The 25,756-nt window shown below is 36.8% G+C and overlaps 1 protein-coding gene across 2 annotated transcripts in view; it reads right to left on the reverse strand.

Annotated features, from left to right (window-relative positions):
- Nucleotides 1–2,981, reverse strand: part of PLA2G4A (phospholipase A2 group IVA) — a gene marked incomplete at both ends in the record, with an annotated part of 140,448 nt that extends 137,467 nt beyond the window's left edge. For both annotated transcript variants that reach the window (XM_079696872.1, XM_079696871.1), the window contains one exon: nucleotides 2,949–2,981. In XM_079696872.1, coding sequence (XP_079552998.1) covers nucleotides 2,949–2,981 — 33 coding nt within the window. The remainder of the gene's footprint in view (nucleotides 1–2,948) is intronic.
- Nucleotides 2,982–25,756: the final 22,775 nt, after the last annotated feature.

Genomic DNA, 25,756 nt, shown 5'->3' on the forward strand with positions numbered 1-25,756 from the left:
CGGAACGCTAAATGATTGTCCAATTCTGATGCTGGAGAAGGTCAAGAAAAATGTGATTCAGATATGTGGTTTTAGCATGCTTCATCATATTAAGATGCCACATAGGTAATTATTATGGCCTAAATATTTGTCTATAGTTAACAAAATTTGCAAGAAAAGGTGACAGAAATGAGTCTTAAAACATCCAGATGCAATTTGGTTTTAAATATGCTCTGCCATGTTAAAAAAAGAAACTAAATGGCCAGTTAATACAGCCATCTGACATGAGACATGAGAGGCCTGCATAGCAGTTAGTAATAAGGCCTGGTCATATTAGGCAGAAAAGGGAAGGTCTTTTGAAATAATAATTTCTTTGAAATGTGTTATGCTCCAGCCATACCGAAATTCTTTCATTTCCTTATATCATGTAATTTCTCACCTCCAGACTACTTCACATATGCTTTTTCCAATCCAGAAAAGTCATTTTCTCTCTCTTCACCTAACTTCTACTATACCTTCAGGTCTGTGCTTCCATGTCACTTCCTTTAGGAATTCCAGAAGGATGCCTGTTATTAGTTATTCATGTTGTATATTCCCAGAGTAATCTTCATTGTCTCTTATCAGAGCCCTTAAAGTTATTATAAATTATTCTTCTGCTAGACATAAGCTCAATTCAAGGATTATTTTGATTTCCCAGTGCCTCCTGACAGGGAGTAGTACACAATGGGCATTCAATAAGTGGTGATAAGTGCTCAGAAAAAAATATTAAAATAGATTTGGAGATAAACTGGATTGAAAGTATAAATGTTAAGATTTAGAATTATTATTGGTCTTTGTCTCAAGCTCAGGGCTATACACCTTAACCTTATCTTCCTTCTCAGTTTCAAGCGCCAGCTTTCATGTTAAGGTTTAAGAATGAACACTTTGATTGAATTCTCTGAGTTATAGAAATTATCCATCTCTCTTGAGGTGGTAGGGTAAGAAAAAACTAATCTGCACCTACCTTCAGTGTTTAAATTCATCTACAGAACACCATAACGGTGGAAGGAAAACTGGAATTATTCACTGATAACAGGAATGTGCAAGTTGAAAATCTAAAAAAACTTCAAACTATTAGAATTAATAAAGAAATTCTGTAAGTTCACTGGATGTGTAAAAAACACTTGTATTTCCATGTAAATACAACGTTAGCTTTTTAGTTTCTAGTGAAACATTAGTTTAACATTAGTTTCATGATTGTAAACAGATTGGAAGATTCAATATTACTATCATGTCATCTCTCCCCTAATCCACCTACAGAATAATTTCAGTATTAATAAAAATCCCAGCATTTGTGTGTGCGTGTGTATGTGTATGTGTGTGTATGTTGACAAATTGATTTCAAAACCTATATGGAAATGCAGAGGCCTAAGAAAAGCCAAGACAATCTTGAAGAAGAAAAAGTTGGAGGATTTACACTACCATACATAAAGACACATTTCAAAGCTATAGACATTAAGATAGATTGGTACTGGGGCAAACAAAGACTAATAGACCAATAGAACAGAAAAGAAACCAAGCCACACATATATGGTTGCCTGATATTTAGCAAAGGTACCATTGCCATTGGGTGAGGACATGAGGGTTATCAGTAGACTAGATAAATAGTTTGTGGTTTACCGTATTCAGATAATGAGATACTACATGGCAATGTAGAAGTGTGGAATTCTACTCCTCACAATAACATGAATGAATCTCGCAGACAAAATGTTGAATGCAGGCATCTACATGAGGGTCAAGAACAGGAAACCTGATCTTTGGTAATAGAAGACAAATATTGGTTAGTTTTGTGGAGTTTATTGACTGGAAGGGACTTGAACAACTCTTCCAGGGTACTTATAATGTGTATTTTTATCTGTATGATGGTTTCATGGGTGGAATACATATGCAAAAATCCATCAAGCTGAACAATTAAAATTTATGCACTTTATATATGCTATGCCTCAGTTTACAAAAGGAGTCAAACATTAAGAGAAGCTTGCAAAAAAAAAAAAAAAACTTTTAAGGAGTTTTAAGAAGAGGAGAATGACCAACAGAGATGGGGGTGGGGGAGGGGACCTGAAGAATCTATTTGATTCAGCACCAAAGAGGCCCTTGATGAGACCTTCCTGTAAAGTGGGAAACCTGAGTCCAGTTTTCAATGATTCAAGTTGTGAATGGAAGAAAGAACTACAAAAAATTATAGTACATTAATCCTTGCTATCCAGGCAGGGAAAGAAAGAGGATGGCAGCTCGAAAGGGCTGTAGGGTAAGAGAAGAGTGTTTCATTCTGAATAAAAATAGGCTTTGTATTATTCCTTAATATCCATAAAAACTATTTTTAGTCCATATAAATCTAACTGGATCTCAAGTGTTAAATTCAACAAAGAAATTTTTCTCCTCTGCTTTTTTGATCAGAAGAAAGAGTGTACACTTCCAACAGAGTTTGGAAAATTACATACCAAAATTTGAATTATTCAACTTTTTATTAAAAATTGCCCACCTATAAAAGAGTTTGCTTAAATATATCTAACTAAGGGAGAGTTTACAAAATTAATTACTCTGAAAATGCATACCAAAATATAGCCCTTAAGTCAATAATTATTTTATCTTCTCTGTGTCAATCCATGTGAAGTGTGCAGGCTGATAATTGCTGAGTGATAACTACACTTTTTACTGTTCCATGAATGTTTAATACTGTTACATATATTTTAGTATTTCTTCCCTCCAAGTCCCTCTTTTCTGTAAACTTACTAGTGATAAAAAGAGGAGATGAGTTACTTTTATTACAGATTCTACCTTATTTGAAACACACTAAGTTCATATGATTTTCATAAAAAATCCAAGGCTTTTCATAGAGTTTTATACTTTACTAGCAACATCAGTAATACTCATGCACAAAAGTATGTCTGCCCCCTCCCAGAAGAATATATAAACAGTAAATGACTTACTATAATGTGCTGATAAGGATCTATAAATGACATGTTGATTTCAATTACAGGAAATCTCTTCACACTTCAAAAGTCTTCTCTGGCACTCTAGCTTCTTTAAAACCTACAAAATAAACAATCCTTATTGTTAAGCCTTCTCTTGGATGTATTCCCAAGATTTAGATGATAATGGGTGTGAACCTTAGGAAGTAAAACTCTACCAAAGGAGCCCAGTTAGATTGAGCTCGTTAATTGTTTATATGCATGGGTATACTCACATAATTTAGGAAAGGATAAACATATTCTGATAGCACTTCTTAATTTCCATATTTCTTTGTTCAAATTTATTCTGTGAGTAATTACTGGGAAACTCCAGGAATTTTTTTTTTTTGCATTTGCCAAGTATTTCATGAGAAATATATTGAAATTACAGAAAATTAAAATTGTTTTTGTACTATTTATAATTTAAAAACCACATGCTACTGTTTGTTTTCTTAACTGGATCAGTATTACACAAATTCACAATAAAAAAGGAACATTTTTCACTTTAGCTATTTGTTAAGAATTTAAAAAACATATCATGTTAAATTTCAATTTTAATGCTGATGTTTTAAAAGAAATGTTTGTTCATTCTGAAGTACCAGTTTAACTTGAAAGCAGCTAAATGAAATATTAAACAATTAGAAACAGTGCTGTACAAAATGATGGAAACAAGCAAAAAGTGGAATTAGAGAATAACCGGAGACCTGATCTCTGGAAAGGAGCTAACTATAGAAGGTGAGGCGGAATGAATTTAGAATATAGTGTTCGAGGCGGGCAATTTGAGGAACTGAGAGAAGACAAGTGGCTGGTGAATGGTGAGCAAGAGTGAAAATGGCTTATGATGAGTTTGGAAATAATAGTCATGGACAGATCATGTAGAGCCTTGTAGGCAACTGTTTACTAGATATAGCTCACCCATTCTCCAGGACACAGCTTAAATGCCACCTCGACAGAGAAGCCTTCCATGACCTTCAGAATACGTTTGGTCTGACTGTTACTGGTTCCATTTATACCTTGTACTTCTCTTTCAAGCCTTTCATTCCACTTATACAATGTCTGTCTTTCCTGAGATAATTAAAGATGCATAAATTCGGTGACCACATTTATCTTGTTCATAGAGTTATCCATCCCTACTGCCTAGCACTATGCCTAAAAATATAGTAGGTTCAGGATAAATATTTGTTGGATAGATGGGTGGATGAATGGATGGATATTACATTATGTCAGGTTTATACATGAAGGAAATTCACAGACTAGCACTGACACTCTCTTTTGATGTCTCTCTTTTTCATTCCTAACTATCCTTAACGTCAAAGGATGTTAAACATCACTCTCTAATTAAAAGAAAAAAAAGCAGAATAAGTGAAATTCCAGAAGGTGTAAGACTAGTACTCAAAGTGTTTAGAGGAAATTTGTTACTGGCGCCCAAAGTTTGGTGTCAGCAACTTTATTTCCACTTCTCATTTCTAGCAACTCCATTCATAACCCCTGTGTTTACCACCCAACTATTCACCACTACTATTGTCACTACCATATCCTGCATCAAGACCTGGATAGAGGCTCTTTATATATTAAAGCCAAAAGTAGGAAGCATGTGTACAACAGCTAACTGCCCAGGTCTATTAGGTTAGAAACTACAAGGCAAATAGATATTTAAAAACATCGCTCATGGCACTTACTCCTAGAGCAACATCCTTTTGTTCTTTAAATCCATTCAGGGGTATCTCTTTTCCTACCTTACTAAGCTTAAAAATAAAAACAAGAATGGAAAATAACTGAGCTGACACAGAGTCTGAACGTTGTAGGGGAAGACTCCATAGAACAAGCTGAGGAAAGTCACTAAAACAAACAAATAAACAGCAACAGTAACCTTCCCAGAGAAAGGATCAGAATCCATGAGTTGCTATAATATATAATCTAAAATACCCAGTTTTCAGCAACAACAACCACTAAAAACAAAAAAGAAAAATAGGAAATTGTGACCTTGTGAGCCACACACAGGAAAAATAGCAGTCAATAATAACTATCTCTGAAGGGCCCCAGATTATGAACTTAAGAAATATTTCACAGCATCTGTTATACGTTCACAGAATTAAAGGAAAGCATGAATTAAAGGAAAGTATGATGCAATAACATATCAAATAGAAAATAGCAATAAAGAAATATAGACATTAGAAAAAATAACCAAATGGAAAATCTGGAGTTAAAACATAACTGAGGACTTCCCTGGTGGCACAGTGGTTAAGAATCTGCCTGCCAATGCAGGAGACACAGGTTTGAGCCTTGGTTGGGGAAGATCCCACATGCCGCGGAGCAACTAAGCCCATGCACCACAACTACTAAGCCTGCGCTCTAGAGCCCATGAGCCACAACTACTGAGCCCGTGTACTACAACTACCGAAGCCCATGCGCTTAGAACCTGTGCTCCGCAACAAGAGAAGCCACCACAATGAGAAGCCCGCGCACCGCAATGAAGAGTAGCCGCCACTTGCCGCAACGAGAGAAAGCTTGCATGCAGCAACGAAGACCCAACACAGCCAAAAAAAAATAATAATAATTAATTAATTTTAAAAATAACTGAAAAATTTACTAGAGAGGATAAACAGATGTGAGCTTGTAGAAGAATCAATGAATTGAAAGGTGCCTCAATAGAGATTATTCAATCTGAAGAACAGAAAAATAAAATTAAAATAATGAAGAAAAATGAACAAAGCCTCAAAGACTGGGGACAACATCAACTATACTAATGTATATGCAAGTGGAATCTCAGAAGGGAGAGCAAAAAAGGAAAGAAAAAATACTTGAAGAAATAATGGCTGAAAATTTCCCAAATTTGATTAAAAACTTGTTGAAAAGCTCAACCAATTCCAAGTGGGAAAAATACAAAGAGATCCAAACCTAGACATATTCTATCTGTTGAGTTCTATCTGTTGAGTATCCAAGACAAAAATAAAATAAAATCTTGGAAGTTACAGAAGAGAAAAGGTTCATCATGTACAAGGAAACCAAAATAAGATTAATAGATGACTTCTCATCAATGGAGATTGAAGGCAATTGGATGACATATTCAAAGTGCTGAAAGAATAAAACTGTCAACCAAGGATACTATATCCAATAAAATTATCCATCAAGAAAAGAAGAAAAAAAAAAGACATTCCCACATCAATACAGATTGAGATAATTTTTTTTGTTAGGAGATATGCATTACAAGAAATAGTGGAAAACGTTCAGGTTGAAAGGAAGTGACACCAGATAGTAACTCAAATCCACACAAAGAAATAGAGAGCACTGATAAAGGTAAGTATATAGAAAATTTTAAATGATGGTATAAATACATATATTTTTCTCCTCTCTTAACTGATTTAGAAGTCAATTACATAAAATAATAATAATAAAATTGTGTTGTTGGACTTAAAGACGTAATATATATGAAAATAATAGTACAAAAGAGGGAAAGAAATTGGGGCTATAATGGAGTAAGGAAAGAACACAAGATGTTAATTGAATCCATAGGAAGAAAGAAATTGTAAATAAATACATCAATATAAAATATTTTATAAATACAATTTTTCTCTTCTTCTTAGTCTTCTTTAAAAGAAATGGAATATGTAAAGCAATAAATTACAATACTGTATTGCTGGGTTTACAACATATATAGAATTAATATATATGATAATAATAGCACAAAGGAGTGGGGAGGGATTGGAACTATAATAGAGCAAAGTTTCTATATTTTACTGGAATTAAGTTATTATTTGCATAAAGTAGATTGTAATAAATTAAGGTGCACCTAGAAATAAATCCTAGAGTAACCACTAAGAAAATCACTCAACAATATAGTTAAAACATCAACAAAGGAACTAAAATGGTCTGCTAGAATATACCAACTTAACAAAAGGAACAGAGGAACAAAAAACGAAATGAGATATATAGAAAACAGAAAGCAAAATGGTAGATGGAAATCCAACCATAACTATAATATAGTAGTCCCTTCTTATCTGCTATTTCCCTTTCCAAAGTTTCAGTTACCTGTGGTCAACTGAAGTCCAAAAATATTAAGTGGAAAATTACAGAAATAAATAATTCATAAGTTTAAAATTTTGTACTGTTCTGAGCAACGTGATGAAATCTCATAATATCCTGCTCCATTCTACCTTGAATATGAATCATCCCTTTGTCCAAAGTATTCTACCCATTAGCCACTTAGTAGCCATCCTGGTTATAAAATTGACTGTTGCAGTATCTCAGTGTTTGAATTCAAGTAACCCTTATTTCACTTAATAATGGTCCCAAAGCACAAGAGTAGTGATGCTGGCAATTCGGATATGCCAAAGAGAAACTGTAAAGTGCTTCCTATAAATGAAAAGGTGAATGTTCTCAACTTAAGGAAAGGAAAAAAATTGTATGCTGAGGGTGCTAGGATCTACAGTAAGAAGGAATCTTTTATCTGTGAAACTGTGAAGAAGAAAAAAGAAATCCATGCTAGTTTTGCTGTCACACCTCAAACTGCAAATGTTACTGCTACAGTGCAGATAGCTGCTTAGCTAAGATGGAAAAGGTATTAAATTTGTACCATAAAATACTTTGAGAGAGACCAAATTCATATAACTTTCATTACATATATTGCTGTAATTGTTCTATTTTATTATTAGTTATTGTTGGTAAACTTTTACTGTGCCTAATTTATAAATTAAACTTTATCATAGGTATGAATAAGAAAAAACATAATATATGTAGGATACAGCATACCTGAGATTTCAGGCATCCACCAGGAGTCTTGGAACATAACCACTGCAGATAACTATAATATTAAATGTGAATGAATTTTACCCTCCAATCAAAAGGCAGAGGTTGTCAGTCTCGATAAAATCTAATACATACAAAAGACTAATAAAATCCAAATAAGGTTTGTAGTTTAGTTAATATCATTCTACCAATGTCAGTTTCCTGGTTTTGATAATGAACTATGGCTATTCAAGATATTATATTTGGGAAATCTGGGTAAAGAATATATGGAAGGGTTTTTTTTGCAATTTTTTTTTGATGTGGACCATTTTTAAAAAGTCTTTATTAAATTTGTTACAATATTGCTTCTGTTTTGTGTTTTGGTTTTTTGGCTGTGAGGCATATGGAATCTCAGCTCACTGACCAGAGGTCAAACCCACACCCCCCACATTGGAAGGCAAAGTCTTAACTGGACCAGCAGGGAAGTTCCATATTTTTGCAATTTCTTACCTTAAATTATTTCAAAATAAAAAAATAGTTTAAAAGTCCAATACATGAGGATAGATGTAATTTATATGTACAATTTTCATTCCAAAGTTATGCTCAAAAGGAGTAACACAGGAGTTATATGGGAAAATTATTGGGTAAAGTTCACTTTCTTCAGAATAAAATCATTGGTCATTATTCATTATGACCAATGCCAATTCATTCATTGGCAAAATCATTATTGCCAGACAGTGACGACATTTTCAATTCCAGTTACAAATAGGCACCCATTCATCCTTTTTCCCCCTAAACTGTTAATAGTAACAGTAGATATTTTAGGTTTCTGTGAAATTAAGGCATTTCTGTCCACCTAGCCACATTAAATACCAGGAAAATATCTTCCCCCAAACAACTAGCTTAGCCTGGAAACATTATTGCAACTAATTTGCATAACCACTGTCATGAATGATGTATCATGAATGATATCATGAGTGAATACTCATAAAACAGCAGTTTGGGGTTTTTTTGTTTTTTATAACTAAGCTGAATAACCAGTCTTGGTGAGTATACAGTCTTTTAAGTCTGAAGCAAGAGATATGAAGCTCATAGTTTCTTTTATTTATTTATTTCTTTTTTTTTTCCTTGGCTGCCCTGTAATTAGAAACTTCCTGGACACTATTGAAAGGGAAATGCAGATACACTTTTCAACACACACTTGCCTGTGCAATGCAACTGTTGACTTTCAGTGAATGCTTCATATTGTGTGGTCTGTCCAAAACCCTGTTAGTCATGTTGTCAGGGCAAGATGGACTTCTCTGGGAAAGGTGAAAAACAAACAAACAACAACAAAAAAAATACAAAAAAACCCAAGACTAGAGTGTTTTGTCATTCTCTTTCCCCACCTAGAGTTACAGGACAACAGGAAAATAAGAGGTTATCACAAGTATACCACAGAGATATTGCAGGTTTGGTTCCAGACCACCACAATAAAGCAAATATCTCAATAAACCGAGTCACAAAAAGTTTTTGGTTTTCCAGTGCATATAAAAGTTATATTTACATTGTAATGTAGTCTACTGAGTGTGCAGTAGCATTGTATCCAAAAGAACAATGTACAAACCTTAATTTAAAATACTTTATGGCTAACCATCATCTCAGCCTTTAGTGAATAATAATCTTTTGCTGGTGGAGAGTCTGGCCTCGATGTTGATGGCTGCTGACTGATCAGGATGGTGGTTTCTGAAGGTTGGGGTGACTATGGCAATTTCTTTTTTGTGTGTGTAGCAATTTCTTAAAATGAGACAACGATGAAGTTTACTGCCTCAATTGACTCTTCCTTACAAGAAGAATTTCTCTGTGGCATGCAATGTTGTTTGAGAACATTTTACCCACAGTAGAACCTTTTTCAAAATTGGAGTCAAGGGACTTCCCTGGTGGTCCAGTGGTTAAGAATCAGCCTTCCAGTGCAGGGGACATGGGTTCGATCCCTGGTTGGGGAACTAAGATCCCACATGCTGAGGGGCCACCAAGCCCATGCACTGCAACTATGAAGCACACAGGTCACAACTAGAAAGCCCATGCACCACAACTACAGAGCCTGCATGCTGCAACTACTGAGCCTAAGTGCCACAACTAAGATCTGACACAGCCCCCTCCAAAAAATTAAATAAATAAATATTAAAACAAAACAAAATTTGAGTCAATCCTCTCAAACCCTGCTATTGCTTTATCAACTAAGTTTATGTAATGTTTTAAACTTTTTACTGGCATTTCAACAATCTTCACAGCATCTTCACCAGGAGTAGATTCGATCTCAAGAAACCACTTTCTTTGCTCATCCATAAGAAGCAACTCCTCATCCTTTCAAGTTTTATCATGAGATTGCTGAAATTCAGTCACATCTTCAGGCTCCACTTCTAATTCTAGTTCTCCTGTTATTTCCACCACATCTGCAGTTACTTCCTCCACTGAAATCTTGAACTCCTAAAAGTCATCCATGAAGGTTAGAATCAACTTCTTATAAACTTCCTTTAATGTTGATATTGTGACCTCTTCCCATGAATCACAAATGTTCTTCATGGAATCTAGAATGGTGAATCCATTCCAGAAAGTTTTCCATTGCCTTTGCCCAGATCCATCAGAGGAATCACTATCTATGGCAGCTATAGCCTTACAAAAATGTATACTTCTTAAAGAATAAGACTTGAAAGTCAAATGAATTGATGTTGTGTCAACAGGCATAAAAACAACATTAATTTCATTGTACATCTCTGTCAGAGCTCTTGGGTGACCAGGTGCATTGTCAGTGAGCAGTAGTAATATTTTGAAAGGCATCCTTTATTTGAGAAGTAGGTCTCAACAGTAGACTTAAAAAATTCAGTAAATCATGTTCTAAACAGATATGCTGTCACCCAGGCTTTGTGTTTCCATTTATAGAGTATAGGCAGAGTAGATTCAGCATAATTCTTAAGGGCCCTGAGATTTTCAGAATGGTAAGTGAGCACTGGCTTCAACTTAAAGTTGCCAGATGCATTAGCCCCTAACAATAAAATCAGCCTATCCTTTGAAACTTTGAAGCCAGGCATTGACTTCTCCTCTCTAGCTATGAAAATCCTAGATGGCATCTTCCTCCATTAGAATGTTGTTTCATCTCCATTGAAAATCAGTTGTTTGGTGTAGCCACCTTCATTAATGATCTCAGCTAGATCCTCTGGATAACTTGCTGCAGCTTCTACATCAGCATTTGCTGCTTCATCTTGCACTTTGACGTTTTAGAGATGGCTTCCTTCCTGAAACCTCATGAAACAACCTCTGCTAGACTCAAACTTTTCTTCTGCAGCTTCCTCACTTCTCTCAGTCTTCATAGAATTGAAGAGAGTTAGAGCCTTGCTCAGGATTAGGGTTTGGTTGAAGGAAATGTGGCTGGTTGGATCTTCTATCCATTCCACTAAAACTTTCTCCATATCAGCAATAAGGCTGTTTCACTTTCTTATCATTCATGTGTTCACTAGAGTAGCATTTTAATTTCCTCAAGAACTTTTCCTTTGCATTTACAACTTAGCTAACTGTTTGGTACAAGAGGCCTAGCTTTTGACTGATCTCAACTTTCAACATGCCTTCCTCACTAAGTTTAAACTTATTTCTAGTTTTTGATTTAAAATGAGAGACACATGAGTTTTCCTTTCATCTGAACACTTAAAGACCATTGTAGGGTTATTAATTGGCCTAATTTCAATATCGTTGTGTCTTAGGGAATAGGAAGGCCTGAAGAGAGGGAGATAGATGGGGAACAGATCATGGATGGAGCATCAGAACACACACAACATTGACCAGTTAAGTTTGCTGTCTTATATGGGTGCAGTTCATGGAGCCCCAAAACAATTATGATTGTTTCTTTATCTATAAAATAGGGGAAATTGTCCCCACACCTCACAGAGGCAGTGGGAGGATGAAATGAGAAAAAGTATGTCAATCATTAAGCATAGTACCTAGTGAGTCATAAATATACAAAATTAACATTTGTTATTGTTTTTTAGGAAACTGATGCTTTCCCCCAAATTCCTGAGACTTATTTGGTTCTATGGAGATTTCTAAGAAATTCAAGTAGGCAAATTTGTTGAGCACATTTTATAAAGACTGTGTACTTTATCATACTCAACAATGAGTTTTAATAGAGATTAAAAAGTCCTGCTGTTTCTGATCCATTAAATTATATATATATATATATATATATATATATATATATACACATACATATATGTGTGTGTGTGTGTGTGTGTGTATATATATATATATATATATATATATATATATATGGCTCTGATTTATCTGCTTCAAAATTCAAAGCTTTCTCCATTATTCTGGATATAAAAGGATGTTCTAAAAGCGTGGAGGCATGAAGTGCATTATTGTTTCCATCATCTTCATTCATATATACCAAGGCATTACTAAAGTTACTAGGGCATTAATAAAGTTTTAAATTCTTAAATTATATTGCTGTTGGTTTTTTAAAACCTAGGCTAAGCAAAGGGTTTGATATCATCCACAGGTTCAGAGGAATGAAGAAACAATAAGAATTAAGTACATGAGCTGCTTTATATTAGAACTCTTAGGCTGTACCCTAAGTTTAATACAGAAAACCTGTTAAGAGAACTGCCCTGTTCCCAAGGAAATAGACAAGCATGCCACCAGATACAAAGGCACAGATTAATGAACTGGGTCTATTTCTCAAGCCAGGAACCCAAGAGTATGGTACATGCCTCTCAGGTCCCCCAGTGAGATGCCTGGTCCCTCACTGATGTCCATCCACACTATTCCTTATGAATTGAATTTTTCCACTCTGCTTTTATTCCTAGGCCACTGACACTGCTCCTTCATCTCTCAAATTTGTATTATTGAAAGCTCATTATTTAACCTGGCAAATATATATGGAATATCTACTGGAGTTTCAGAGCAGAGAAAGATTCAACAGGTTTCAAATAAACAAGGCTTGCTAGAAAAGGCAAATACCTGAGCTGATATTTGAAACCACAAAAGGGCCTAGATGTCTAGAAATGGGGGTAGAAACATGTGCTCTAGGAAAAGGCCATGAACAGCAAGCTGCAGGCACAGTGGAGATGCCCCATCCCATCTCAGGCTCTCACCGGTGCCACCCCGCCACCCAAAACCCTCCTTACTTCTCTCCCACATACCTTTTATTTTTTGGCCGTGCTGCGTGCGACCTGTGGGATTTTAGTTCCTGGACCAGGAATCGAACCCAGGTCTTGGCAGTGAAAGCACAGAGTCCTAACCAGTGGACCACCAGGGAACTCCCTCCCCCACACACCTTCTGTGCAGGATAGTCTCTTCCTGTCTTTCAGGATTCTGTATAAACTCACTCTCTGAAGTAAACCATCTCTTTATCTACATGGTTAGGACTCTTGTATTTCTCCTTGGTATCTCCTACCACAGAGTTATGTACTCTATCACCATTATTTAGAGGGTATGTCTCCTCTAGCTGTGAACAACAAGAAGGAAGTTCTGTCTCCTTCTCCCTGTATTCTTGTTGGGCCCCGAGTGATCACCTAATTACTATTTACTAAAGGATGAATCAACAAACTTGGAATTTATATGGATTACTGGGGAAAACTGATTAGACCATAGATGAGGTTTTGGGTTGAGAAATAATCAAGGGGAAGTAGAGCGTAATTATAGAACCTGGAATGACAAGCTGGAAGATATCTCAGCAATTACTAATCTGAATGCTTAATTTCAAAAGTTCACATTATGCATTTCCCAGATGCCAGTGTTATTGTGCTAAGTGATTTATGTACGCCATCTTGTTTTGTCTTCGTAATAAGAGAGGGATTATTATTGCCATTTTAGAGATAAAGCATGAGTGATTTGTCTAAAAATCACTGAGAACTCAAACTGAGGCAGATGGTCCCCCTTACTCACACTTTACAAGGAATATTGTCTCCCAGAAAGACTAAGCAATGTTCCTCAGGTCATCTGGGTGACAAATGTTGAGTTGGCCCTAGAATCCTGACCCTCTGACTCATACTAGATTTTCTTTCTACATCATTCAGCCATTCTACAAAAGCCTCTAAAGGACAGGAAGAGAGAGGGGACAGGGTGGAAGTGACACTTTGTATTAGTTTGCCAGGGCTACTATAATTAAACACCACAACCTACATGGCTTAAACAACAGAAACATTTTCTGACAGTTCTAGAGGCCAGAAGGCTAAGATCAAAGTGTCCGGCAGGTTTGGTTTCTTCTGAGGCCTTTCCTCCTGGCTTGAAGATGCTATCTTCTCCCTGAATCCTCACATGGTCTTTCCTCTGTACCCATGCTCCCCTAGTGTCCTTAGGGTGTCCAAATTTCCTCTTGTTATAATCACACCAGTCAACTGGATGAGGGCCCATCCTAAGGGCCTCATTTTAACTCAATCACCTCTTTAAAGGCCTGATCTCCAAATACAGTCACATTCTCAGGGACTGGGGGGTTAGGACTTTAATATATGAATGGGGAGGGGCACAATTCAGTCTATAGCACAGTTCAATAATATAAATATAACAGTTAAACAAAGATGCATACAGTTGTTAATGGAGAAAGGTGGCATTTGAGGAGGGAGGGGCAACCAGCCAGAGGAGTCCAGATATCATACAACAAGCACCTAAACTAGGATTGTGAGGAGATAAAGAAGAGAGAGCACAGCATTATTTAGATGGACCAGCCTCCCTCATCTTCATCTGGTTATTTTGAAAGTGCACACAAACACACACACACACACACACACACAGACTACATAAATGAAACACAACGCATAATGTAATTTGTTTTACCACTTCACAATTGGGAAGTACAAATCCAGATAAACCTGACTATTTTAAGGGCCAGAAAACTGGCTGGCCCAGTTTCACACGCTGCATTACAGACAAAGCAAGAATGTCTCCTCACTCTAGAGCCAGTTTTCTGGTTTTCTTTCTCTGACCTTCCAGTTTGCTGTTATTTTCCATCGTTTCACCTCTTCAGTGGCCAAAAACAAGCAGCCACTCTGGCTGTATTTTAAGGTCAGAAAATTTTGGAATTGGAAGAAACAGTCATAATCACCACCTAGACAGACCTTGTGCAAATTTGTAAGCTGAGGTCTAAAGATATAAACAAACCTAGAGAATTCACCCAGTTAGGGAAACAGCTGAACTCGTCTCGCCACTCTCAATCAGGTGCCCTTTCTTTACACCCTCTCCTCTCCCCACCGCCATCCCCAACCAACATACTCAGGCTAAAAAGGGAATTTAGCCAAAATTAAAAGAGCATTTGTATACAATTTAGTTTGACCAATATTTTAAATGGCCAAGTTATTGTCTGGTGGTGTGATGGTAGGCTCAAGATATCTGAATCTGAAGGAAAATGAAGGAAATGAACAACTGAATTTCTCTCTGTGATTGGTCAAATAAAGCTTAAAAAGAGCCATTTTCATCTTTTAGATTTTTCTAGATGTGAATCATAGTTATAAGATGTTGACTTACAAATGCAACATGGATTGTTTTTTAAAATTCCTCTTCCCACACAGACCACTAAGGAATAATACCACATTGACAAGTGTTTACTATGTTCATTTTCAGAAAATGGAAAATGTTTTACCTTCTACTTAAAAGAAACTGATACTGGAGAGGTATCAGTGTTAACGCTTTTGAAATATACCTAACAATGTGGCACAAAATGCCAGGAAAAGGAATGGGCTTTGAAAAGTGCATTTACTTCTACAACTTTCTCTCTCCAGACCAGATGGTTTGCAAATATGCTCCCCTAGGGAGTATTTGTGTTTTGTTGAGGGTTCCACTCCCTCCTTAATTGCTGCCTCTTTTTATGACGTACCCAAGATTGCCACAGCAGGGAAGGCCGTATCTTTTTCTAAAGAAAACAGTCCAGGGAAAACCCCCAGGAAAACCGTCATGCTGGCTTAAATGTTTCATGAGAGCCATTTTATTACTGGATGAATTATAACATTTTGAAGTTGTTTTACTTCTCAACTAACACGATAACTATTTCAAGCAGCCCATGAGGTTGATCTTGTAATTAAAATATGGATGTTGACTATGATCTTGAAGTGGAAAAAAATGACAGAAAAAAATAGCAGGAGTTGTGGAAGATCAGAGGCACTGTACACCCACCCATCTCATGGGTTACTGGGAAGTTAAACCACTAACCACCACACGAGCATTCTACAAGTCCTGGATTGTGTAATGTACAGTAGGAATTCAAGTTCATCATTCTTTTTTCAGGTTGTAAGAACTTTTAGAAATGTGCTTCTAGACACTGTGAATGGCAATTCACTTTTGAAATAAACAGGAAATTCAATCTTTTGCAGGATTAAGAACTCTGTACATAGAAAGTACACATTTGAGGGGAAATTCTCAGGAGTTCTTAATATGCTTTATGCCTTGGATCCCTTTGGCAGTCTGGTGAAGCCTACAGACCCCATGATATAGTCTGACACTATAAAGTTCTTAAAATAAAAACTCTGGATTACAAAGGAAACCAATTATATTGAAATACATGGAATCTATGCAGCATAGTAGACCTCTTAAATGGTCTCAATGTATGCATTGAAGGGTTTTCTCTCTCTACTTCTGTGGAGTACATCTATGCAAGTCTAAAGTTCAATGTAAAATTTTTTAAGACAGAAGAACTTTCAGTACTATAAAGGGTAAAGCAATAGAAAACTAAGTTATTTTTGTACTCTGCTAGCACCATAATAAACATGTAAGCCCAACCTGAATATTTAGGTGTTACATATAATAAACACAGGTTGAAATGAACTAGAAATACTCATTTGCTCCAAATTGTGAAATATACATTTCCTCAACCTTTGATCAACAATGGAGAACAGTGCCAAGGATATTAATAAAATCTGTAAGAATGTTTCAGTTGAACTTCTGCTGATGAGATATAATGCCTCAATGGGTTTTGTAAAAATATGAAATTAACAAAAGCAATGTTACATGCTCCCCTTCATTTTGGACAGGGAGAAGTTCGATAACTATATCTATACCACAGCTTAAGGACATATGGGTAGAACCAGGAATAAAGTGTAGGATGACTTTCCAACACATGACAGACATGTCTTATTGAGGTAGGGAGGGAATGAGGACAAAGAGGCATCTCCTGAGTGCCAAGCAGTGCATCTGGGAAACACCTGAGCCAGAAGCAAACTCAAGTGCATCTCTCCTCCCCACCTCCCTGCCCAGCCTGACCCACACAGACTCACTGCTTCCATTCACGGAAGCACCTGGCCATCAACAGTGTAAAACTAAAGCACTTCAATAGAAGGAGTTATGAGAAATGGCTAATGAATTAAAAATTTATTAAAAGAAGATTTTTTTAAACTTCAAGGAAATACGAGAGTCAGTATTTCAATGAAATTGTTTTAGTTCTTAAAAAACAGATCAGTTTGATTATGGTGATTATGATAACCAGCTGTTCTCTAAAACTCTAAAGATTGAAAAAAAAAGAAGGAAATGACTTTTAGTTGCAAAATGAAAGATTTTTGTCAGGTTGAAGAAAGAACATCCTGCTAACAGAGCTGTAAAAGAATGACCCTCGGGCTTCCCTGGTGGCGCAGTGGTTGAGAGTCCACCTGCCGATGCAGGGGACACGGGTTCGTGCCCCAGTCCTGGAAGATCCCACATGCCGCGGAGCAGCTGGGCCTGTGAGCCATGGCCGCTGAGCCTGCGCGTCCGGAGCCTGTGCTCCACAATGGGAGAGGCCACAACAGTGAGAGGCCCGCGTACCGCAAAAAAAAAAAAAAAAAAAGAAAGACCCTCTTTTTCGATGGTCAATTATTACTACTGAATGTTTCAGCCCTCTTTACATTGCAGAGTTGTAATGGTTCCAAGTCTACAAAGCACTGTCTTTCAGGGAGCACCAAGGTGGCCTTAGTGCAGGAGTAAAGTAGGCAAAGTTGAGGGGTAAGATATAAACTCTACACAGGAACTTAGCTAGATATCCAAGAAAGGCGGGCAAGGCCACGGTTAAACATTCAGAACTGAAAACAATTCTAGCAACTAGGAAGGAAACGGAGCCTAGCATGATGGCTCCTAGAACAGGTAAAGGCATTGAGATTCGCTGAAGTGTAGAACTGGGCCTAGCAGTTGGCTAGGCAAGGAAACCAAGAGTTTGAAAGGAACAAAGACTGAATCCCTGCCGACTAAATGCTGGAAATCAAGCCAATTTGTGACTGTTCCTTACTAGTTAATAATTACCCTACATAAATAGATCTGTATTCTACAAGTTCATGAATTTCTACGCATTTTTGTTTTAGGTGTTTTGTTTTGTTTGCTTAGTGTATTGGTTGTTCATTTTAAGGATTTCCAGATTTTCTTTCTTTAAAAACTCACACTCAAAAACAAAAACAAACAAACAAAAAAACCCACTCTAGCAAAACTCAGCCCTTCTGGCTTCTCTGGGTTTGCTCCTAGCATTTAAACATAGCTAGAGAAAAACGACCTAACCTGGCAGACTGGTTTTTAATCTTAGGTTTACATTCTCAGAACTCAAAGAGGCTCTCCCCACTACACAACGCCTTTCTAAGTTCTTCTGGTGCCCTTGAAGTCCCATGCTAGAAAGACTTTCCTCTCCCCCTCAAGTCTCTCGCCTCACCTCACCCTCACTATTGGCTGTGACCTCATCTCCCTTCACTGAGAAAACAGAAGGCACCAGGGGGAAGTTCTCATTTTCCCACCAGCAAATCTGCAAACTCCTCTGCCCAGGCACTTGGGTTCTCCTTCTCCCTGTCATGAAGGAGGCAGAGTTCCTCCTTTTGTTGCGGACCTAGCCCCACACGTGGCTCTCTAGAGGCAAAATCCCTCTATCTTCTTCAAGTACTTCCCTCTGACGGCCATGCCTTTCTTTTCTGAATAATCAACCTTTACCTTCTACTGGAAAATCTGATTGGCTAGCTTTGTTACAGTCTCCCATAACTCCATATTCCTTTTCCCTCCATGTCTCCATTTTTATGCTGGGTTTACTGACAGATTTCTCTAAAGGGCCATTTGTTCCCACTGTACCTATCCATGTCCTCAGAGTCCTCCACTCCTATCCCTTCTGCCATCTCACTGAGTCCCCACCACTCCACTGGAACTGCTCTTATCAAGACCACTAATGAGGGACTTCCCTGGTGGTCCAGTGGTTAAGACTCCATGCTCCCAATGCAGGGGGCTCAGGTTCGATTCCTGGTCAGGGAACTAGATTCCGCATGCCGCAACTAAGACCTGGCACAGCCAAATAAATAAATATTTAAAAATTAAAAAAAAGACCACTAATGACCTCCAAGTTTTCAAATATGGTCGTCACTTTCCTATCCTCTGTTTCTCTGGAAGCACTTTCCCTCTTTTGTTCCCATGACATCATCCTAACTACTGGTTTTCCATCTGATATCTTGGTTGTTCCTTTCCAGGCTCATTTACAAATGCTGTTCTCTGCCTGGAGCCCCCATCTGAGCCACACTACCCTCACTCTAGGCACCTCCCACACCTGGCTTCTCATCCCTCACATCTCGGCTTAAATTTTACCTCGCAGGGAAACCTTTCCATCCTTCACCTCCCCAGGTTAGCCTGTACTATTAAAGTCCATTTGCTTCTTTTATTATTTGTTTATTATTTGCTTAATTATCATCTCTCTCCTCCAAGAGGGAATGAACTCTTTATTCACCCATGTATGCCCTAAATGTAGGACAGTGCCTAGCATGTAGTTCGTATTAATTAAAACATACTGAACTGGTGAAGGAATACATGCACAGCCCAGTGATCAAAAATTCCTGGATTATATTAGCATCTGCCTTTTTTTTTTCTTGACCCAACAGGTAAAATTCTTAAGTGAAAAAGAGAGTACAGACTATCTAAATTGCTTCTAATACCTCTTCCTTTTCTAAGTATTTTAAAAGGTACATTTTTCCTACTCTTTTCCTAGGCATGCTACATATATTCATGAAATAGTATCTAGAAATTCTTTTCTTCACAGAAAATTGTAATTCATACAAGAATGTTCTTTTCATTGTGACAATAGCTCATAAGGTATTAATCAACCAAGCCAACTTGTCAATTTAACACATAATTTAAGCAGATAGTAAAATTTTCTGCAAACACTGAATGAGTTTCACAAAACTGATTCTTTTATTGCTTTTCATTGACAACAGAGGGATCATCAGTGATAAGGATAAGAAAAAAAATATCTCATATAAACATTGTGGACTTTTATATATTTTAAATATAAATCCCTGATTGTCACTACCTCAAAAAATAAGTACCAAGCAGCAGTTATAAGCAACCATCTTAATATTTTGCAACTAAATTTTTAATTAACTAAGAAATCTCTTTAAATTAGAATTTAAATTTGCTGTGAGAAATCGTCCGAAAATATGTTAATAGCATCTTCTACTAATCAATGATATAATGATACTTTGAAGTTATATTTGAACATGAATTCCCATTGTACACTGAAAGTAGTGATTTTGAAGACTATTCCATGACCTACAGAAATGCCGTAGTGCTACCTCTTTGAGATCTAAGTTCATGACCTCAACCGGTTTTAAACTCATCTGCCTCTTCTTCATGACAGTTAAATGGGAAGGAAGTTGATACCTGTTTGAGCTTTGTGGTAGATAATAACAAGGGACTGATGGATATTAAGATATCTTAATTATAGATGCCGGAATCTACACAGCATATCCTCATAACTGCATGCATCTTTAGATACTTTACCCCAGAGTACTTTTCTATAAATTCTTACTTAATTGCTCTAAATTAGTTTTCTTACTACTTTCATAATATTGCATCAACTACATGTAAACAGTCCACAAAATGGATTACCCTTTTGTTTCAAGTAATAACAAATGAGAGCCTGGGGACTTCCCTGGTGGTCCAGTGGTTAAGACTCCACACTTCCACTGCAGGGGGCACTGGTTCGATCCTTGGTTAGGGAATTAAGATCCTGCACGCCGCACAGCACGGCCAAAATAAATAAATTAATTAATTAATTAAAAGAAAAATAAGAGAGAGCCTGAAGAAAACTTAAAGACACCATTTTCCTGCCCCTAGACTAACCCAGGCAGACATTGTCTCTTCTACAATTACAGATCCAGGAATCCCACAAGAATACATACGGAGTCTAACACCCCAGTTTATTGCTGAGGTACTGCGCCCAACTTGCTTATCTACTTGCTTATGTAAGAGTATAAGGCAAATAGGAAGTGTGTCAATTTACTGACTTTGAAATTCAGAAGCCATTTGCTGACCTAATGTTTCTAGTGGTGAAGTTGCATCTAGCAGTCAAACATGACCTACTATGTATTATTTGTTATGAAGTTATACATATGTATAATAAGCCAACGTTATAACTAAAGTTGATTTTTACTACTGAAAAGGAATACCTGGTATACCATAAGCTACTGGGTTGTTCGGAAAGGTAAAATAATAATGATTTTTTTTCTACAAATGATAAATCCAAGGTCAGAGTAACCATTTTGATACAAATGCTTTATGCCAACCACCAGGATTAATGAGCCAAAAAGAACCATAGGCTCTGTAGGTTACACTCAGAATATTCTAAAAAAATGCTCTATTACCAAATGAAAGTAAAATCATTGGTAGAATTAGTGTTTCTTATACAACTCATAATACATCTCTTTTGTATTTTTGGATTAAACTTCATATACTTTATTGTCTTAAAGTGGCATATATCTTTATAAAATGCTAAATAGTTACAAAATAAGAAATTCTAAATCATATGCTACTTCTTCAATCATTCTTAAATTTGTGCAATTTCCTCTATTATGTCAATCAGTAATCCAGTTATAAGAGCAGAACAATTGAGTTAATATGGAAACGTGCATTAGGATGTGTACTTTCTGGTTCTTCCCCTATAATTTTTCTGATGTTAACAAATAGGAGGAGGTTGACAGTCTTTTTTTTTTTTTTTTTTTTTTTGCGGTATGCGGGCCTCTCACTGTTGTGGCCTCTCCCGTTGCGGAGCACAGGCTCCGGACGCGCAGGCTCAGCGGCCATGGCTCACGGGCCCAGCTGCTCCGCGGCATGTGGGATCTTCCCGGACCGGGGCACGAACCCGTGTCCCCTGCATCGGCAGGCGGACTCTCAACCACTGCGCCACCAGGGAAGCCCGGTTGACAGTCTTAAATAACACGCATCAAAACTGGAAATATAAACCAATCAATTAGTTAATTGAAGCATACAAAATGCATCAAAATGGAAATCATAAGACTCGGATATTAAATAAGCTATTTAACTTTCCAACAGAGATATATCTTTTCACATCTGCAAAATGTGAATATCTGCTCTGCTAACCTACATGGTTATTGTGGGAATAAAGTTCTTGAGCAATCTCTTTATAAACCACAAAATGCTATGCAAACGAAAGGTATTATTGTCCCTCTGATATTTTTCTCAAACTAGGTAATCAGAAAACAGATTGTAAATTAAATAATAAAATGAAAAACTAACCTGAGTGTTATAAATACATGAGTTTTTCGTACTATGGAATACTGAAATTACACATATTATAGATATTTGTTTTCTAATTCAAAACATACTGTTACCTAAAATACCTAAATTTCCCTATAGACTCCAGAAGTCAAGCAAATGAAGAGGAAGATTAAGGAAAAGGGAGCAGCTGATTTACAAGTGCATTCCCTTCCCTTTCCCTTTCCCTTCCAGGAAAATGAGTGCAACTTGATCTCTCAGCTCTTCATCTTTGACTCAGTGGTTACTAAACTCTGACCGGGATCACTTATAGGTGATTGCTGAGTTTCTCTAAAGCTATTTGAATTCATTCAATAAGTGATCAGACTGGTTGTGCAGTTCATAAATCTGCTTATGGCGAGCACTGAATTATCAATATTTAAGCTTATTTTATATTTGTATAGAGGAGAGATAAACTGTGTTTTCAAAGAATTGTTCTGAGGGTAGACTGAGAATCACAGAGAATCCAAAAAACTGAGAATCACAGAATGGCAAGAGTAGCAAAATTTGGGCACATCTCTTTTTCTCAGGCAAATAGTGGTATCAAAAAGCAGGAACAGGGCTTCCCTGGTGGCGCAGTGGTTGAGAGTCTGCCTGCCGATGCAGGGGACACGGGTTCGTGCCCCGGTCCGGGAAGATCCCACATGCCGCGGAGCGGCTGGGCCCGTGAGCCATGGCCACTGAGCCTGCGCATCCGGAGCCTGTGCTCCGCAACGGGAGAGACCACAACAGTGAGAGGCCCGCGTACCGCAAAAAAAAAAAAAGGCAGGAACAATATCTGCTCTATTTAATGTCTTCTCTGGAAAGAACCCCTGAACCAACCTTTTGGTTCTCCCAACTGTCACTGCCCTAGTTGCCAAGGAGTACAAGATGAATGGCCTAAAGCTTATATTCATTTTCTCTAAGTTGGTTCTTGACAAACATGGACACCATTTTTCTTACAAAACCTTTCAAAAGAATCATCCTGTAACCTTTAGACCTATCTCTAGCTCCATCTTCTTGCATTAAGCAAGCCTGGATGTTCCTAAAGCTGTGGGAGATTCTACAAGGGTTTTGGCCCTCTTCTCGGAAACCTATTCAAGCTCCCTGAATTTTGTAGAAGATGACAGACTGTGAGAATAAAAATGACTTGCTTTCATTTTTCTATGCATCTCACCCATTGTTAAAGCAAAGGTATCAGGAAACAATAAGAACAATCCTCTAAACTTGAAAAAAGCAATGTTTACAGAATTTCTATTTCCATTTCAAAATTTAGCCTTTCATGTTAAGGCCCCTAACACCTTTCAGAATTATTGAGGAACTCAAAGGGCCTTTGATTATGTGAGTTATATCCACTGATATTTACCATATTAGAAATTAAAACTGAAAAAACATTTAAAAATCACGTTGAAAGATGCAATGCGTAAACATAGGCATACAAGTGTCCACCATGAAAATTGTTCAACCTTATTCCTGAAAAAAAATGCAAATATAAACAAGATACCATTTTCATATAACAATTGTCTCAGTTTTTGGATTTGTTGTTGTTTGTTCTGTTTGAGTGATAACACAATGTTGGCTTAGGGAAATTCTACACTCTTATACTACTGATAAATGGATCCAATCTTTCTCAAGAGCAAAATGGCAAAAATAATAACTAGTACTCTACAATATTTTGCTAAATGCTTTTTAAATCCTCCAAATACTCAATTATTATTATTATTATTCTTTTACAGCTGAGAAAAGAAAATTTTGATAAAGCATTTGGCTTATGATCTCATAACCTGTAATTAGTGGAACTTTTGTTAGAACTTGAAAGATGCATTTTAAGAATCTATCCAAAGGAAATAAACAAAGATGTATACAAACATTTATATTGAGGTCCTAAATGAAACACTATTTATAATAGTAGAAAACTTTAATCCACCTAAATATCCAGCAATTTATAATTAGCCAATACAACATTTCCATAGACTAAAAATTACATCTTAGAACCATACTCTCTTGCTCATGGCTAGATTGCCATCACTTGCATAGTGGCTGACACATAGTAGGGACTTAGTAATATTTAAGATATGAATGAATATAAAATAACACATGAATATAAAAATATGTTTTAAGAGAAAATCTCATGATTGAGTGGAAGCATGTTATGAAACAGCATCAGCAGTGTGCTAAATTAATTAAACAAGGAGGCCATTAGACTAAGGTGACTCTAATGCCACTGCAGCCTACATCAGCAAACCAAAATCTAAGCCGGTAAATGCCTTGAAGGTACAAAATTGAAACCTAAGGACAGTCATTCACAAATAGCCAACTAAGCTTTAAGCTGTAGCCAATCCATAAATTCCTTATTTTGCTTCTGCTTTTTCTCTATAAAATTCTCTCCCACATATCATGTCAGTGAAGTACTCCTGACCACTTCTGGCTGGGCACTGCCCCATGCCAATCAATTTTTGCTCAAATGAACTCAAAAGTTTTAATATGCCTCAGTTTATCTTTTAACAAGTGTGATCACAACTTTGTAAAATCTACATGTGAGTGTATGTGTAGAAAAATGTCTAGAAGCATAAATAGATGTATATACATGAATTCCTTGTCTCTGTGCTTATGCATGCTAGTTACCCAATAAATATTTTGATTGAATGAATAAAATTTTAAAAGTAGTTACCCCTTGCAACTAAGAGTTCGCATGCCACAACTAAGGAGCCAGCCTGCCTCGACTAAGGAGCCCATGTGCCACAACTAAGGAGCCCACCTGCCCTAACTAAGGAGCCCACGAGCTGCAACTAAGGAGCCCGCCTGCCACAACGAAGACCCAGCACAACCAAATAAATAAATAAATAAATTTTTTAAAGTAGTTACCCCTGGCAGGGACTATATGTTCAATTTTCCTTTTCTTCTTTGCAATTTCTATATGTAACAGGATTTAAACAGTAAGCATGAACTATCTTTGTAATAAACAAGAATGTTATAAAACATAATTATGCTGGGAAATATCATTAGGAATTTTGGAACAAAAGCAGCAAATATAGACATCCCACAATCCAATAAAAAATAACTTGTATCTTACTTCCCTATTATGTTTTACTTATCGCATTCAGCAATAAAAAGTATCAGATGTTACAGAAAAATGGCAAGCTTAATATTGTGCAGCTAATTACTATCGGGGTGGAGTCTAGAATCTAGGTCATTTGGTTTCCAGGCAGTAGTTTTTCTATTACACCAATTAGAGTTCCAGAACACTAACTGAATAAGTGCAATATTCACTGTAAGCCAGTTCTTTACTCATAAGTAAAATAATTTGCTAATTATTTGAAATCATCAGAAAGCTCTGAAATTCTAAGAAATACTATGTTTTCACACGACATGAATCGTTTTGGGGGATTTGTGAAATTCCTAAAGGTATTTCAAAATTTGTGCATGTTTGAGGACCATAAGTGTCATTATTCTAGGAAGGAGTCTGCAGCTTTCATAAGATTTGTAAAAGGGTCTGTGATAAAACAAACAAAAAAGAAGAAGCTGAGAATAGCTAATGCTATAAAATCTGCAAGCAAGAGGAAGAAAACAACTGATGGTAA

Source organism: Hyperoodon ampullatus (genome assembly GCF_949752795.1).
Source record: "Hyperoodon ampullatus genome assembly, chromosome: 2".
In the NCBI taxonomy this organism is placed as follows: Eukaryota; Metazoa; Chordata; class Mammalia; order Artiodactyla; family Ziphiidae; genus Hyperoodon; species Hyperoodon ampullatus.